This window comes from Mytilus edulis, chromosome 10 (assembly GCF_963676685.1).
Source record: "Mytilus edulis chromosome 10, xbMytEdul2.2, whole genome shotgun sequence".
Classification (NCBI taxonomy): Eukaryota; Metazoa; Mollusca; class Bivalvia; order Mytilida; family Mytilidae; genus Mytilus; species Mytilus edulis.
In genome coordinates this window covers 68,974,465-68,992,079 of record NC_092353.1, presented here as the reverse complement: position 1 = coordinate 68,992,079, position 17,615 = coordinate 68,974,465, and the positions used below count along the sequence as shown (strand labels likewise).

The following is a 17,615-nucleotide window of genomic DNA, read 5'->3' as shown; positions in this document are numbered from 1 at the left end:
CAACGCCTTTAACGGATTGACGGCTCTTACACACTTTTTGTAGGCACTTGCCCAGAAATCAAATGACAATGCTAGATAGATGACAACGCCTTTAACGGTTTGACGGCTCTCACACACTTTTTGTAGACACTTGCCCAGAAATCAAATGACAATGCTAGATTGATGTCAACTCATTTCAAGGATTGACAGCTCTTACACACTTTTTGTAGGCACTTGCCCAGAAATCAAATGACAATGCTAGATAGAAGACAACGCCTTTAACGGATTGATGGTTCTCACACACTTTTTGTAGCCACTTGCCCAGAAATCAAATGACAATGCTAGATTGATGTCAACTCATTAAAAGGATTGACGGCTCTTACACACTTTTTGTAGGCACTTGCCCAGAAATCAAATGACAATGCTAGATAGATGACAACGCCTTTAACGGATTGACGGCTCTTACCCACTTTTTGTAGGAACTTGCATTTGCCTATAAATCAAATGACAATACCAGATAGATGCAAATTCTTTTGAAGGATAGACAGCTCTTACAAACCTTGTTTAGGCACTTGCCCAGAAATCAAATGACAATGCTAGATAGATGCAAATTCCTTTGAAGGATTGACGGCTCTTACATAGTTTGGCAACTCTTTTATTATTTTCTTATCAATTATTCATTTTAAAAATGTTTTTCAAAAAGTTTTTACTTTGAATTCTCTTTATCTATATATTCAGGCACTTGTGTATTAACCAAATTACATTGCTAGATAAGAATTCAATTCAAGGCTTGAGGGTTTTTACATTTTATTATTTTGATCATTATTCCTTTGAATGCTATTTATTAGTTTAAAATTTTCTCTGTGTGTGTATGTGTAAGTGCTTCAGATTTGTTTCTGTGCATGTTTATAATTAATTAAATGAACTTGAATAACAAAACAAAAAATGTATCCATTTCCACATTTTACTAATATTTTAATCAACTCTTTCTCACTTCCAGACATAAACCTTGTTTTAATCTTTCACAATATTGCTAAAATCTCGATAATTTGAAAAACACATGGCTTTAGCTAAGTACTGAGAAAAAAAAGTTATAAAAAACGTATAACAGCAAATGGCACAAATGTATAAGCTCATTAACCAGAACAGGGAATGCAACTGCACAAGTAATTAATTTTCTTTAATTCAAAAATTATAAATTAGCAATCCAAGATATGTTGACAAAAATTTTTTTATATTTTTTTTTTGGGGGGGGGGGGGGGGGCAGGGGGTTTAAGGGGAAAAAAGCAGTTATCTATAAATCAGGTAACAACAAGAGGAAATGGATGCAGTTTGGTTTAAATGATCTTACTAACTTTAATCAAATTTAAAGTGTGTGAGTTTTAAGAACAAGTTTTCTTTAGAAGGTCCTTTTTATGGGGGAAAAAAAACATAAGACTATAAGACTTTCAACATGCATAAAAAAACTTATATTCACGTCCTGCATAACCCAAACTATAAAAATAATTTCTGAGCAACATTAAAAGTGCATTTATATATCTCATAGAGACAAATACAAAGCACTACAAAAACTTAATAACAAATAAGCACTTGTGATTATAATTGGATGGCATTATCTGATACATGTGTACCCTACTTTTGGTACTTAGTCAGATCTGCAATAAAAGCACATGGCATGATTTGGTTTCCTGACTGGTTACCTGTCAGATCTATAGCACTGGTATTATGGTTGAATGGATGATTTCAGTACCCTGTGTGGTTATTAGTGAGATCAGGCGGCAGTTATATTACAAGCAGATCTTCCATTGACCTTTGGCGAGAAAATTCCTCATTACATGTTTTTGTGTCTAGGTATTTTGTAATAGAATCGTCCATATCTTCTTTTTTTAAATTTGTATGGAAGGATGGTATCTTGTCCATTCTAGGTGGCCCTTCAGCTACTTTTCTTATTCTATTTTCTGCCAGCCTGAAAAAAATAATAAAAATAAAATACTGAACAGACAACATAGACAAATCTATATCTGCAAGAAATATCAGTCATAATAAATTTATGACAAATACAAAGTATATGTAATGCCAAAAAACACATAATTAACAGCGTCTAGTGATAACTTAATGACCTTTTTCAATCCCTGATAGGCCTTCTTGAAAGACAGAATGATGGAATGATAATGACACTCCATTAATACAGAGGCTGAACATTATTCATTACTAAACAAATTATATGTTATCCCTAACAAGATATTTATCCGTTATCAGTTTAAGGATAATTTTTATTCCTATATAACTTTGAACACTATATAAATAAGAGTGCTTATGTTTGAACTCTGATGAATAGTTGTCTCATTAAGTACCGGTCTTTGTAAAAATCATGCAGAAGGTGATTCATGACATGTCACAGAAGTAATTGTTTTTGCCATATATCATAAGAACTTTGGTAGATGAGTAAAATTCTGTCTTTATTTTCCCTGTATTATGCCCGTTGCCATGGTAACCATCAAATCAACCTTTTGCCTGAATATGTGAAAAAAGACCCTTTTGAAAATATAAAATAAGGGAATTTAAAGTCCCATAGAAATAAAGTTAATCAATTCAAACAATATGAATATTTACAGTATTGACAAACAAAACCCCAAACTATACAAAAACGTTAAAATTTTGAATTTACTAAATAGTTTGTTTCCATAGCAACCATTTAAAAAAACAATCAATCATACCACATCTCCTTGTTTTCATGATGTAACAGACAGACAGACGACAAAAGTAAACCAATAAACCCCACCACCCACCCCTTTTGTAGTGTTAGAATAACTATGAAGGGCAAATGGTGGAATATGTTGACCCTACATTTAACAAAGCCATGTCTCAAACCAGACTATGACTAAATTATACAAAATAATAAATATGTATATACTAAATAAATACATTATAAACACATTACCTTGAAAAATCATCATCTAAATTGTCATCTTCAAATTTCAGCTACAAAATAAAAGATAATGAAGTACAAAATGAATTATTCTCCCCTTTATGTTAACAAATATTTAACATTGTTATGCATATTTTTATACCTCTCACTCAGTGTATAATAATATTCTTACAGGCAGTAACATTCTTAACTATCCGAATTTCATTTGTCACAGACATTTATTTGGTGGTTGGACACAATTGTACTACAATTCACTCTCCGGGAAGTTTTACACTCCTACCTAGGAGTCTACTCCCGTATTCCGAAGAAGAAGAAGAAGAAAAAGAAGAGGTAGTCTGTCTGCCCTTTACAGAAATAAGTATCAAGAAAATTTGAAAACATAAAAGTTTGCAGGAAATTGTTACATACTAAATGTTTTGTTATCGTAGCTTTTTGTCACTTCTGATATTATTTCTGAGCACGCACAAATCACACCAAGATACTTAAAGATCAAGGCAGATATGATACAAGATTTACTAAAACACAAAAGAGTAACATGTACATCATTTATAGATATACTGGACTTAAACGTTTGAATAATTTTATTTTCAAAGGATGCAGTGATAGATCTTACCCATTCTTTACTCTGTTTAGGTGATGGTGAGGATCTGTTTACTGACTTTGGTGACTGTAGTTTTGGTATGGGTGAACTATTTTCTGAAATTAACATTTAAACATAAAAGTATAACATAAAGGTATCACATGAATAAATTGCTTCAAGGTGGAAATTGGTTTATCATTTCCCTCTCTAGTTAAATTAATCCAAATAAATGAAATTGTTACCAGAACTTCAAACACACCAAACACTAAAATTCATAACTTCTTTCCTAACAAAAAATATCCACTACTAAAATCAGCGGTGCCTTTATTTAAGGCGTGATTCAGAAGGTTCAGCACATCTTCCTTTCCTTTAAACCATCGCCAAATTGTTCTAGAGGGAATGCAAAAAGGGTATTGTGCATTTGTTTGTAAAAATCTTTAAACCCCTTGTAAAATATTTGTTTTTGATTTATATTTTAATTCAAAATAAAAAAAATAATCCTTAAATAAATGGTGTACAAATCTGTGGGTTATAATGTGGTACCATTTGATTGTGATGTTATATGTTTTTCCTGGAAAATTACACAAATTCAAGATCTGCCATAGATTTGGAGAATACAAAAAACTGCCATAGATTTGATTTATAACGTCATATTTGCCATAGATTTGGAACCCACCATAGAATTGAGTCCTATCTATACATACCATCTCTTTTATTTGAGTTAGTTGTTATATTATTGAAATTGTTATCCTCCAATCTTGACTGTGCAGTCTCATTCTGAAAAGTAAAAAAAGGGTCTCATATGTTATCTAATGGTATATGTTTTTTTTTTTTGTTATTTGGAACAATCAGTGTTGATGGAAGATCTTTAATCATGTTTATTATCTCTTTTAAGTTTTTTTCCAATTTTTCTAGATTAAGGACTTGACTTTTTTTTTTATCAATACCCATCCATCTATTGTAAGTCTTTTATATAAAGGGATTGGTCAAGTTTTACATAGAATTTAAGTATGTGTGCATGTCCACTGTTTGTGAAAAATGAAATTATTTGGTCATTTATGCATGTGTTTTCCAGAAAGGTTTCCAGAATCATATAATCCTTGTAGATTTTTTTCAATATTTTAAGATAGTATGTCTAACACTTATTTTACCAAGTTATCAGAGGAGGCAATTATTTGCTGAAATGTACAATTATCATAGCTGTATAATACTATGGAAAAAGTTTGCTGAAATGAGTCAAAAGACTTTTGGAAATGGATCTTGTCTTATTTTGTGCATAATATTTTGGTATTTTACTAATTTTTTTTTCCATTAGTATTTAATTTCTTTTTTGTTGTAGAACTTGAATACATATGCATTTTATAATGAATTCTCTCAGAATATTGATCAGAGTCTCACAACTTTTCAAAATTTCTAAAAATCTTCTTCCAAAACTAACTTTACCAATTCTTCAATGAACTTTGGATAACAAACAGCTATGCCAAGAGAGCATGATAAGTCTGTCTTGTGCTTATTGAAATTGAATAAAAGGCATCTAATCACAGGTAAATAAAAATGACTCTTCACAAAAACCTATATGAGGATACCCTTAGGTGTACAGAAACATATGTACAATAACTGTTAAAAGTCCCATAACCCTAGCCTGGTACAACAAACCAGATTTTTTTTTTAAATCTTTGGTGGTCTTAAATGTTGACATGTCCATAATCTAAGACTTTTAAATTCTTTCTATCTGCTAAAATCACTAAAAATGGCACCTCAAAATGAATATCTGATGAAATGTTTAACTTACAGAATTTTTATTTTCATTTTCTGTATTCCATTTTTCACTGGCCAATTCGAATGCTTTGGACACTGTCAATGTAACTGCTTGTGCCTGTAACAATAAAATAGATTTGTTTTAGTCAGGAGCCTTTGACCTTTGTTAGTCTTGTGGTTTTTTTAATTCTAGTTCATTTATAAATATGTTTTGGAGTTTAGTGTGACATCCATTTTCACTAAACTAGTACACATTACACAATTGCATTTAGGGGCCAGCTGAGGACCACCTTCGGGTGCAGGAGTTTCCTCGTTGTGTTTAAGACCAATTGGTGGCCTTCCGCTGTAGTCTGCTCTTTGGTCGGGTTGTTGTCTTTTTGACATTTTCCCCATTTCCATTCCATTTATATTTACTGATATATTCAAATAAATTACATATGTGTGACTATTTTGGCAATTAATCTTTTAATTAATCTAGTGAAAAATTGTACAGGTAACCAGGTATTCATTTGTTAATAAATCTCTTGTACCTGATGTGTGCCTCTTTTAAGCATGTGCCTTCCTTGAGCAATATTGTGTACCAGAACATTTTTAAACAAAATCATAAAATCAAAATATGTAGACAAAAAAATACTCACAATTTTTCTCTTCGCACACAGAAAAGCATGGCACTCCATAGTTTCATTAATGCTATTTCTTGCCATAAAGGCAAATATTTTTTCATGGTTTTTGTCAGCAGAGCAAAAAGATATTCTGAAAAATATTAAAAATTCATTAAAGAGGAGGGGTCGGAGGAGTCATGAATTCCCCTAAATCTCGAGGTTAAAAACATGAAATCCAGAGGTTCTGAATTTAAAGATATTTCAAAACCGACATCCTGAAATTCGAAAAAAAGAATTTACGGATCCCGAACGGATTAATCCCGAAATTTAGAGTTTAAAAACAAACTATCCCAGAGTCCTGATAAAGGTCCAACACAAAATTGATCAAATAAACAACTATGACATGATTTGTTCAAATTGTTTTACATTTGTCATTGCACAGCGACTATAAACTGTAAGTTTTGGTCATTGTTGAAGACTGTATGATGACCAATAGTTGTTACTTTATATGGTTGGTTTGGTCTCTGGTAGAAAACTGTCTCATTGCCAATTATACCAAATCTTCTTAGTTTTATATACATGTACATAATATAACCAGGTGCAAAGTCAAAAGTTTCCTTTGCTTTATTAATCATGACTTTTTGATCAAGTTTTTACAACAAGGATCACACAAACAGAACGTTATCAATTGAAACAATCTATGGAAATGAGGTCAACATCAGATTGAGATAAGTATAGGTAAGTCTGCTTACATTTATACCAGTCATCTTATATAGTTGACTGTTTGCTAAAACTATCTAAATTAAGAAACCTAACTACTGGTACATAATGTCATACCATGTATCTTGTTCTTTCATATTCTAACCTGATATCTTTCATTCATATTATCAAATAAATTTAAGTATTAAGCACCTAAAAAGCTATAATAAGTTTTTCTGATTCTTAAAGTGTTGGGAATAAAAATTACTCCATGTAAGGAATTTGAATACCTGAATGATTTTGTAATTCTATTGTCAAGAATTATATACCTACCTAAATATACTACATTCAATCAACAATTCTTTTGATGCCATATCTAAAACTTTCATACCCTCTGGTGAAGTTGTCAGTGTTACTTTTCTTAATTTACTTTTAGCCGTCTTTGCCTGAGAATAGAATAATTATACAATATAAAACTAATGTATTCGAAATAAAAATGTCTAATAAGGATATTTAATATTTGATTATCAATTTAGTTATAGTACATAATATATTTGAGTATGCATATTGCATGAAAGTTGATTCACATTTTTTGTAACTTGAACCATCAACAAGGGTCTGGATTGGGGGGGGGGGGGGGGTCTGTTATTCGGTAAACATTTAATTTTCACCCCTTTTTTCTCTAATCATTAAAAAATTAACCCTTTTTTCTCTAATCTTCAAAAAATTAACCCCTTTTTTCTCTAATTTTCATTATTTTTGCCCATTATTCTCTTATCTTCATTTTTTAAGGGCATTATTCTTTAATCATTTAACCCCTGATCCAAACCCTCATCAACTCCTATATCATGTATATATGACAGCTGTTTTCCAATTGTTTAAAGTGTTTGAGACTTTGAGCTTTTGATTTTGTCATTTGTTGCTGGTGTCAGATTTAACATGGTCATTAAAAGTATTTTTTCAGATACTGGCACATGTAAAACAATGCGTCAAAACCTTTATTAAGAGTTGGTGCAAAGTGCATGTTGGCAGATTTTTATCTCAGTTTCCATATTGTATAAAACCACTTAATTTTAGTATAATACATAACATTGTTTCCTGATGATAACATTGACAGGATGTGTTTGGTAAGATTATATATATCTAAAGTCACGAGGAAGTAAACATACATGTTCATGTAATTAGACGTAATGGTGTTAGGCTTCAAAAAAAAAAACTAAGTGGATGTAGATTACTGCAAATTCAGAAATTATTGCGATGATTTTATTATTGCTAAAAATGTGACAGGGTTATAATCGCAATGATTAAAACTCGCATTTTGAAATATTTTATATGAACTTAACAGGATTTTTCTCAATATTGCTAAAATTAAAATCACTTTTTAGTCCAAAATGACAAATTTGCAATAATAAATGCACGCAATAATTTCCAAATTTATAAAGTAAATGTCTCCATTTAATGTCTTTTTTTTAACATGATATACATGTATCTGATATCCAATAGCAAAAAAAAGATAATAGATAACTATAACGCATGTAGTAGGGTAACTTACCGGTATGTACATTTGTAGACTGAAGTCATTTTTGCTTTTCATAATAAAAAGGAGAGAAGTTGCAAAATGGTAATTTATGTTATGAATTCTAATAGTTACACTAAATCATAATAATAAGGGGTCTGAATCAAGTACACTTAAAGTATTCCTAGGTAAGCAATGACAAGTCCTTGATTTGCTAAGGAAAATCAAAAAATTATATTGTGGAAATTCTGAGAAAATTTTACTAGATTCAAATTGGACATAGAAGTGGATACAAAATCAATGTGCACTTAACAGTGCAGATAAGAAAATCAAATAAGTTAGACAAACAGACATAAAGTTAACCATGATCATTATTAATACTGTAACCAACCTTGAAATATACAAATACAGGGGTACAGATAACAAGAAGCGATTCTAGTCTCTTGGTATCCTGCTTTTTTGTGAGTTATCATGGTTATACATGTACCGGTACATGTATTCAAATTACTGTTTACATGAACATCATATTTGAATTAGGGGTTCCTTATCATGGTCCATCTATCTGACATAATGATTTCATTCAAAAAGGAAGTAAAAACCAGTTTAAAACTTTTAGCTTTGGTGCAAATATGTAAAATTGCAGTATAAATATAGCATATATGAAAATTGTATGATATGATGTTAACGTGGTAAAGATAGTTGTTTGCAAAATGAGGCAATAATCAAATGACAAATTTTTTTTTTAACATTAACTTTTAAATGTTCATTATGCAAATGAATCCCGTATATAAGCAGATCTAATTAAATTTTAAATACCATGGCAACAATACTATTGACAGCTTTTTCACTCTGACCATCTCGATAGCTCTCTCCATCAGCAGCTTCTTCAATAAGTGTAGATCCTATGTACTTCAAATGAAATGTCAGACCGTCAGAAACAGCTTCTTTATTCTCACTCCAACCCTCTCCAAGTTCTGACAAGGCAGCAGATAAAAAAATACAAAGATATTAATTAATGGTTTTTAAAATTATACCACCCACCCTCAATGTGAATAAAAATATACTACATACCACAAAAAATATTTGAATTTTACATGTTTCAGACAAAATATTATTCAATATATGCAAAATGCAAATAATTACGTACATAACCATCATGACCATGATAACAGGAAACTTTTCTGGATACTGTGATCAGATTCATAAACTTCCCTAATTATGGGGGATTTCCCATATGACAGTACATTATAGATACACGTACTGACACTTAAAATTGATATGATTAGGAAATGTTAAAATATGTGTACCTCAACCACTTAGAATAGAATAGAATAACTGAATAATGTATTGCTAATCACAGCTCCCAAAGCTGAGCTGAATAATTACAATTTAAATTTATAAACAATGATTACAACGATTATTTTTAAACAATTGCAGATGGAAAAAAAGCACAAGTAAAACAATACTGGTACATTTTAAAATACTAAATAAGGTATAATGACACTTATGACATGTATTACAGACACAGTTGGTCCTCTAACAGGCAACTTAAGGGTACCAATAAGTTTTGAGAGAAATAACATCCATGCATTAGTCAGATGCTTTCATGTGTTGTCTAAACTTTATTCCTTTAATCTATAGATAGTAACATATATATGTTAGTTATTTGTTAAAAAAATCTTTAATATTTTACTTCTAACATTGTCTAATTGGAAAATTGGGAATTCTTGGAACTTTGTGCGGAATTTAATACATACAAAAAATTACATGTACATGTATAGATTGGATAAATCATGGTAAATCATGGCTTTTATTAGTTTAACTTAGCTGTAGCCAGTAACAACACGACATATAGGCATATTATTAATTTCAGAATGGGAAACAGTCAAACTTTCAAACTTGGGAATTACTTTGAAGATTACATGTATGTTATGCTCTGGTAATTTTTTATTACAATAATTAAAATACATTGGGAATAATTTAAACATGATACATGTATATGTCTCAGGAAAGGCTTTGAAGTGATGTAGAGAACATGTACATGTACATGTAGTTGGAATATAATCCTTTAAATAGTTATAACAGATGTATTTTTTTCTGTAATAACACATAATCATGTACATGATGAAACATGCATGTTTGTCAAGCTATATCTTTCTCAACTTTAGTATGCATACCCAAGAGAAAACGAAAACGGGATCCATCGGGATCCCAATGCAATCCCGTTGAAATTGTCGGGATAAGCCAAGATAAGCATCTGGAGGCGGGATCCCATTCGAGATAAATATCTGAAACTGGGATCCCATTCGGGATAACTGTCTGAAGCCGGGATTCTAGTCTAGATGAAACGGGATAAATATCAGACACTGGGATCCCAATCGGAACTGTTTACAGCCGGGATCTGATGCTGGGATCCCAGTCTAGTTAAAACGGGAAATTGTATGAACCATAATTAATTTATGTTGTTGAAAATATGCAAGTGTTTTGTTTGTGTATACATATGTCTCTAATAACATCAAGTATAGGTTATTGGTGTTAATTAACAATGAGTATGACACCAAAGCTGTCAGGTGAAGCCAATCACATTTAAGTGTCACTTAATATTCAGTTTGACAGATATTTATAAGTCAGAAAAATGCCGAGATTTTCGCGATAAAAATGACAGGGCGTCCGAGGAAATGTCAACGGGTGTTTTGCCAGACAAGCTTGGGCGTTTCTAATGTTCCCCAAGTTCTCATAAGTGTGTTTCTATTAGTTGTCGTCCGGCATCAATGATAAGATAATGACTGACGTCGTAAAACGTTGGTTTCTCAACTTATGTAAAATGTAAAAAAAATCATGACCACGTGCTTTATTTGTTTTCAATTGTACTGAACAGTTCGACCCAAGAAAATACTGTCCTAAATATAAATGCGGCCACTATCTTATCCGCATGCACCAGGTGCCGATTGCTAAAGTATTCTTTTCTTATATTTAGTAAAAACTGGCCAGTAATTAATACTTTTATGCGATACCCTTAATTTATTTATAATACCGTTACGGAGACAGATCAACTTGGCCGATATAATTTGGGGCGAGATTGTCACGTCGACGTTTGTGTACTGGTAAAAACGTCATCAAAATTTGTTTACGCTGAATTATGGACAGGACGAAGATGAAGATGTTTTCAGATAAGTGCATTAATAATTTAATTTAACATGTCATTGTGTATATGTGCATATAATGATTATAAAAATAATTTATTGAGGAACTATGATTTGTATGGTTTTTATCTGAGCAAATCAACATCAGAAAGTCTGAAAGCATAAACTGAAAATATATTTATTTTTAACATATACAATGAATACACTTGTTAACTTGTCACATATAACAGGCATAAATAGTAGGTATGTCAAAATTTAATTCAGTTGTGTGTATGTTTATTTGGTGAAAATAAGTCGCTATAGTTATTTATCGTCAGGGGATAAAAAAAGGGGGAAGGTAATTAATTTGCAAAAAAATTAAAATAACCTTCCAAGACTTCATAATTATTTGGACTAGCTTCCAATCTACTGTATTCTATAAATATTAAACATGCAATAATATTTCTATTGAATTTGTTGCTTCAAAACGTATTGAACAAATGATTCTTTGTGGATTTTTTTTATACTTTTAGGGCATATACTGATCTTTTTAAATGGAGCTTCCAACGAAACAGATTGCATGCAGATATTCCAGTTTACATAATTTACTCAGCAATTCTAGTTGGAAGTACAGAGACAGCAAATTGATTAACAGAAAGGAAAACATGACATGTATCCTTTTGCATAAATAACCCAGGAATCCCAGTGGCAGTGCAATTTGAATTGGTGCATGTATATCCTGCTGGTATTTATTTTTGGGATCCCGCTTTTTTTTCCAGGAATCCCAGTATATTTCCACTGGGATTTACATCGGGATCCCGCTTCTTTTACGGGAATCCCGAAATTTATCCCAATACATTTACATCGGGACCACTTATTTAGCGGGAATCCCGAAATTTTATCCCAGTGGGATCCCAATCAAAATCCCACAATATCCCAGTGGGATCCCACCTAATTCCACCGGGATAAAATTTCGGGAATCCCGGACTTTTGGCGGGATTCCCGAAATTTTATCCCGGTGGAATTAGGTGGGATCCCACTTGGAATCCCATCAAAATTCCAGCCGGGATTCCAGATTTATTTTCTCTTGGGTACACAATAAATTTTTAAATATCAAAAGAACTTGTAAAACTTGTAAACATTTTAATAATACAACATGTACAAAGGATGTTTTATTATTCATGTTATTGTTACATTTCAAATTAATGGTAGCCAGTGCCTTATTTGCAATTGTAAACATTCAGAAAAAAAATGTATCTGTAATCTATAGCAATACACCTTATCGCTATTCCCGGCTGACCCGTCCGCTTGAACTTTTGACGTCAACAACAATCACTTTTCCATTGTGGCGTCAGACATTTTGTTTTATGACGTCAAAATTTTACGGGAACCTGTGTGATTTCCAGCAATGGCGGACAAATAGCGATAAGGTGTATACACTAATTAAAAGCATGTCAAATCAATTTCCTTCTTTAAAACAGCTGCGATCAAGCAAGGTTGAATTGTGAAATGGGGCGAACATAATTCTGGGTGAATGGACCGTCCCAGTCCCAGATTCTTAAAGACCTGATGAACTTGTTTTCGTCTGTTGAATACTTGCTTACCAAACAGTTAGTGTTTTCCCAATAAAAATTCTGAACTAGAAAGAAACTTCTAACACTATAGCTTCATGTTTAAAATTATTTCTTCTGTTCTATATACTGGTATATAAGAGTAGAGACTTATGTATGACTCAGAAAAGATATGCTAAAGTAATAAACAGATAAACAAGTTTGACAGGTGTTGCATGCATGTATACTTACTTTCGTGTCCCAAGTGTTTTTCAATACTTTTTGTGTTCTTTGGTTTTATCTTTCTGAACATATCCATTGCCTTTTTAACTATAGTCTAAAATTATTTAAGAAACCGCAATGTTTGTAATAAGGCGTTAAACAATTTCTTCAAAATTATGAATGAGTTGTTAACAAAATCACCCCATGTGTCTAAGTTCTGAAAGTGCTTTAGTAAAGTAGAAGATATTAGGTGCTAAGCGTTTACCTGATTCAGAATATAAATTATGCAAACCACTCCCATAAAAGCACTGAAAGTTCTATATGAAGGACTCACAACTCAAACAATATCATACATATTTTTTAGTTTTTAATATTGATGATTTGGTTTTGACCGTATCTGAAATAATGAAGGAACACTGTCAAATGGAAAACTCATATGTGTAGTAAAAAAAAAAGATTGAAAGAAAGATATGAAAAGTATTTATTTCTCATGTTTAGCAGGTGACTGAGACCTTGAAACTTAATTAACACGTAATGCCAATGATATACCTGGTGATGAAGGGGATTTTTTTAACGACCTTGACTACCCATGAGGGTCTTGCAAGGTCGAAGCCTGTTATTTACTAATAAAAAAATAAGGAGATGTGCTTGGTATCAGACAACTTTTCATCAAAGTTCAAATGAAGATGTAAGCAATAAAAGGCAACCGTACGGCCTTCAACAATGAGAAAAACCATACCGTATAGTCTATAAAAGCTATAAAAGACAAGCGAAAGATACCAGAGGGAACTCAAACTCATAATTAAGTCGAAAATAAACTTGAAAATCCCATAGCTAAATAAGAAACAACCAAAACAGACAAAAAATGTATCCGATCGAGGATGAGCCAGTCAGTACTCAAAAAATAACACACTAAATACTAAAACTAGAGGTTCTCAAGAGCTTGTGTCTCACCTGTTTCTACTGTGGTTTTAGAAATCGTGTAAAAAAAGGTGAAAATCATAATGAGTAGTATTATACCCTAATGAATAATTTAGGCCAAGTTGGGAACGGTTTTGACCCAGTAGACTAAATTTATAGCATCCCATTGAAGTCATACAATAGTGGCCGAAGACCCCTTATACTTAAATTAAATTTCAATTTCTCGTAAACTTCTATATATAGTGAACCCCTATGTGCTATTTTTAGCCATGGTGGCCATGTTGGTTGAATGAAAATGTCATCGGATACTGACATTTTTCAAGATAACCTATTTAAAATTAAAATCTATATGGCCCAGTAGATTAAGTGGAGGAGATTTTTAGAAAAGTTTACAAAAATTTACGAAAAATTATGAAATATTGGCTTTAAATGGGGAAAACTCCTAATGGGATCAATTGACAGTTTGTAGATCTTACTTTCCTGAATATTTTTGCTGATTACAGTTCATCTCTATCTTTTATAATATTCAGGATAATAACCAAAAACTACAAAATTTCCATTCAGGGGCGGCAATCCAACAACGGGTTGTCTGATGAGTCTGAAAATTTGAAGGCATATAGAGCTTGACCTTATGAACATTTTACTCCATGTAGGTTTGCTCTAAATGCTTTAGTTTGATACTTTCAGAAATATAGGCCAAACTAAAATTGAGAATGGAAATGGGGAATGTGTCAAAGAGACAACAACCCGCCAAAATAAAAAACAACAGCAGAGGGTCACCAACAGGTCTTCAATGTAGCGAGAAATTCCCGCACCCGGAGGCGTCCTTCAGCTGGCCCCTAAACAAATATATACTAGTCCAGTGATAATGAACGCCATACTAATTTCCAAATTGTACACAAGAAACTAAAATTAAAATAATACAAGACTAACAAAGGCCAGAGGCTCCTGACTTGGGACAGGCGCAAAAATGCGGCGGGGTTAAACATGTTTGTGAGATCTCAACCCTCCCCCTATACCTCTAACCAATGTAGTAAAGTAAACGCATAACAATACGCACATTAAAATTCAGTTCAAGAGAAATCCGAGTCTGATATCAGAAGATGTAACCATATCCGCCATTATCTTTTTTAGACTTGATTGATTGACGGGGTCATCGGATACATTTTTAAAACTAGATACCTAAGGATGATTTAGGCCAAGTTTGTTTAATTTTAGCCAATTAGTTTCAGAGGAGAAGATTTTTGTAAAAGAAATTTTCAAACAATAAAACTTCAGTATACATACATATTTTATTTATGCTGCCCCTCTTTTCTTTCGTCCCAATTAATATTAAAAGGCTGTTTTTGTTATTGGGTTGCTTAGTGTCGCATTGACATATACACCACACCGTATATTTTTGTTTTTATGTAGTTTCCTTTTAAATATTTTAAGGAACTATTGAAATGTTGGAGTATCTGCTCACTTTATTCTGCTATCAACGTAACAATAAGAATTTTACTTTGAGACATTTAATCTAAAGCCAGTTTTCTGAAGTGAGCATCATTCGTTACAAGTTAGAAAGCTTAAAACCATTATAGATAATTATATGCAAACTTCCTCATAAGTTTATAAACGTTATCTTAACAAACACACATCCTGTGAAAATCAACAACTGGCACCCATTGTACATTTGTTGTATGAAGTGTACTTAAATTGCGTTTGAATAGGCCTGAAACTTAAAGATAAAAATATTATGAAGTACCTCATGGGTGCAACAATTAACATTCAAAATTTTGGTTTTGTTGAGGATGCGGAACAAAATAAAACTTTTGTGTTGTCAGCATATATTTCAAATTCAAATCTGAATTTATTGTCATTACATATAATATACATTTATGCATGTGACACAATTAACTTAACAAACTAGAAATAAACAACATTCTTTAACAAGATCATTTACATGCACATACCTATATATTCTAACATCGTTCTTGGACTTCTGTTGACCTGCGTCTTACTGTGTGTATTTTTATGTCTTTGTTTTATTCTACATTGTCTTTATGTATAGGGGGAGGTTTGAGATCTAACAAATCATGTATCATCCGGTCGCATTTTTGCGCCTGTCCCATGTATTGAAGAACGTCTGGCCTTTGTTAGTCTTGTATGTTTTTTTTTTTTTTTTTTAAGTTTGGTTCATTTATATGTTTCGGAGTTTAGTATGATGAGCATTTTCGCTGAACTAGTTTACATTATTGAATTAATTGTTTAGAAGCAGCCCAAGCCCGACTACGGGTGAAGGATATATTCTAATGTGTTGAAGGCCTTGGCTTTTTCTGCATTTTGATCGGGTAATTGTCTCTTTGACACATTCTCCGCTTTATTTCTCAATTTTATAATGACTGTCCTCAGTTCTACCAACTGTTTGAAAAAGAATTCATTAAGATAGCGTCCCTTTTCTATTAGCAAATTGTGGTAACTTATTCTTAATGTTGGTATCAATTTTCTAAATACAAATTTTGATCCTGTTATCATATATTTTCTTCTGCATTAATTTATAGTTTTATACATGTTAATAAATAGTGAGTTTGCTGTTGTCCTTTATATCTAATATTTTAGCATTAGCTTTTCATTGCATTTTTCTTTTGATGTTTTTAAGAACTAATTTGGTTTAAAAGTTTGTTCGGGGGCACACCATGGTAATTATCAGCAATTTGATGCTGCATATTACTTGTTTAATTAATAAAACACGAAACCTGACCACAATCTAAGAAGAAAGGATAGGCGAATACAGTCTATAATGCATGATACAACATGGTCATTTTGATGTTATTCCATGGCTGAAGCTTCACCTCATTTTATGAAAGATATTCGCCTCTCAACTGTTTAGAAAAATGAAAAATAAACCAAAAAAATCACTTTGTAATATTTTACGCATTTTTCACTGAAATTCAAATTTGCCATTTTAGCATATCTTTACTAGCTGGTAGCAAAATAACTGATAACGGTAATTGTAAAACATATGTGAATTTCAAACAGCTATAAGGTCAGTTATATTGTATTATTAAAAAAAAAAAGGATATGTTGTACATAACTCCAGAAAACCAAAAGGTAAACAGTGCAAAATGTCGTTTTTTTTTCACTTTTTCAATGACCTTTTATCGCTAAAATCAACCTATGTGGTTTCCATGGCAACCGGATTATCCGGAACAATTTGTTGCCTGTTATTGCCTTAAGGTATGGTACTGGCTATTATATATAAAAGTTTCATCAAAATCTGAGGCTGTGTGGCAGACCCTATTAGAATTTTTGTTTTGGTGGTTACAGAGAATTGCTCTTAAATGCTGCATTTAGTGTCTCAATTAATGTAATACAATCATTAAAACTGTGTTTTGTCGCCTATCAAGAATTTTTATAGATATAAATGAGAACCATTAATCAACCATACAAAAATGTAGAAACACATTTCGTATAGCGTTTTTGTTTTTTATTTGATACATCAATATTATTAAAAATGTCCACTTATAAAGGCCAACTTGAAATAAATTAATAATCAAATTAAATAACGATGCCGTTTGGAGCTAAAAGGTAAATTTATTTACGTTTTCCAATAATGTAAACTAATGCACAATTTAAAAAAAAAAGAAAAAATATCTTGAAAATTAACAGTTAAACCAAAACTTGCCGTCATTTGAAGATTTCCTTGCGACATCCCTTGTTTCGAATGTGTATGTATACCAGGCAATTGAAACACTGAT

General features: G+C 31.8%; 1 protein-coding gene across 2 annotated transcripts; it reads right to left on the bottom strand.

Annotated features, from left to right (window-relative positions):
• Positions 1 to 659: 659 nt before the first annotated feature.
• LOC139491768 (low density lipoprotein receptor adapter protein 1-B-like) lies at positions 660 to 17,615 on the bottom strand. Of its 2 annotated transcripts, none has more exons than XM_071279620.1 (10): positions 14,989 to 17,615; positions 12,988 to 14,579; positions 8,880 to 9,037; positions 6,881 to 6,993; positions 5,885 to 5,999; positions 5,281 to 5,364; positions 4,193 to 4,265; positions 3,522 to 3,604; positions 2,921 to 2,961; positions 660 to 1,945 (listed from the first exon to the last, which is right to left on the bottom strand). In XM_071279620.1, the coding sequence occupies exons 2-10, from the start codon at positions 13,052 to 13,054 to the stop codon at positions 1,762 to 1,764; spliced, it is 918 nt and encodes a 305-aa protein (XP_071135721.1). In that variant the 5' UTR covers positions 13,055 to 14,579; positions 14,989 to 17,615; the 3' UTR covers positions 660 to 1,761. The 2 variants fall into 2 exon arrangements, with proteins under 2 accessions (XP_071135721.1, XP_071135720.1); XM_071279619.1 differs by having other exon boundaries at positions 12,988 to 13,072; positions 17,543 to 17,609.

Bases quoted from the DNA above. Each gene is read 5' to 3' on its own strand.
- LOC139491768 (XM_071279619.1), bottom strand. From the start codon at position 17,569: ATGTCGCAAGGAAATCTTCAAATGACG. The intron at 13,073-17,542 runs GCAAGTTTTGGT...AAATAATTTTAG, and splicing joins AAGGAAATCTTCAAATGACG to ACTATAGTTAAAAAGGCAAT. The intron at 2,962-3,521 runs GTAAGATCTATC...TTTATTTTGTAG, and splicing joins CTAAACAGAGTAAAGAATGG to CTGAAATTTGAAGATGACAA.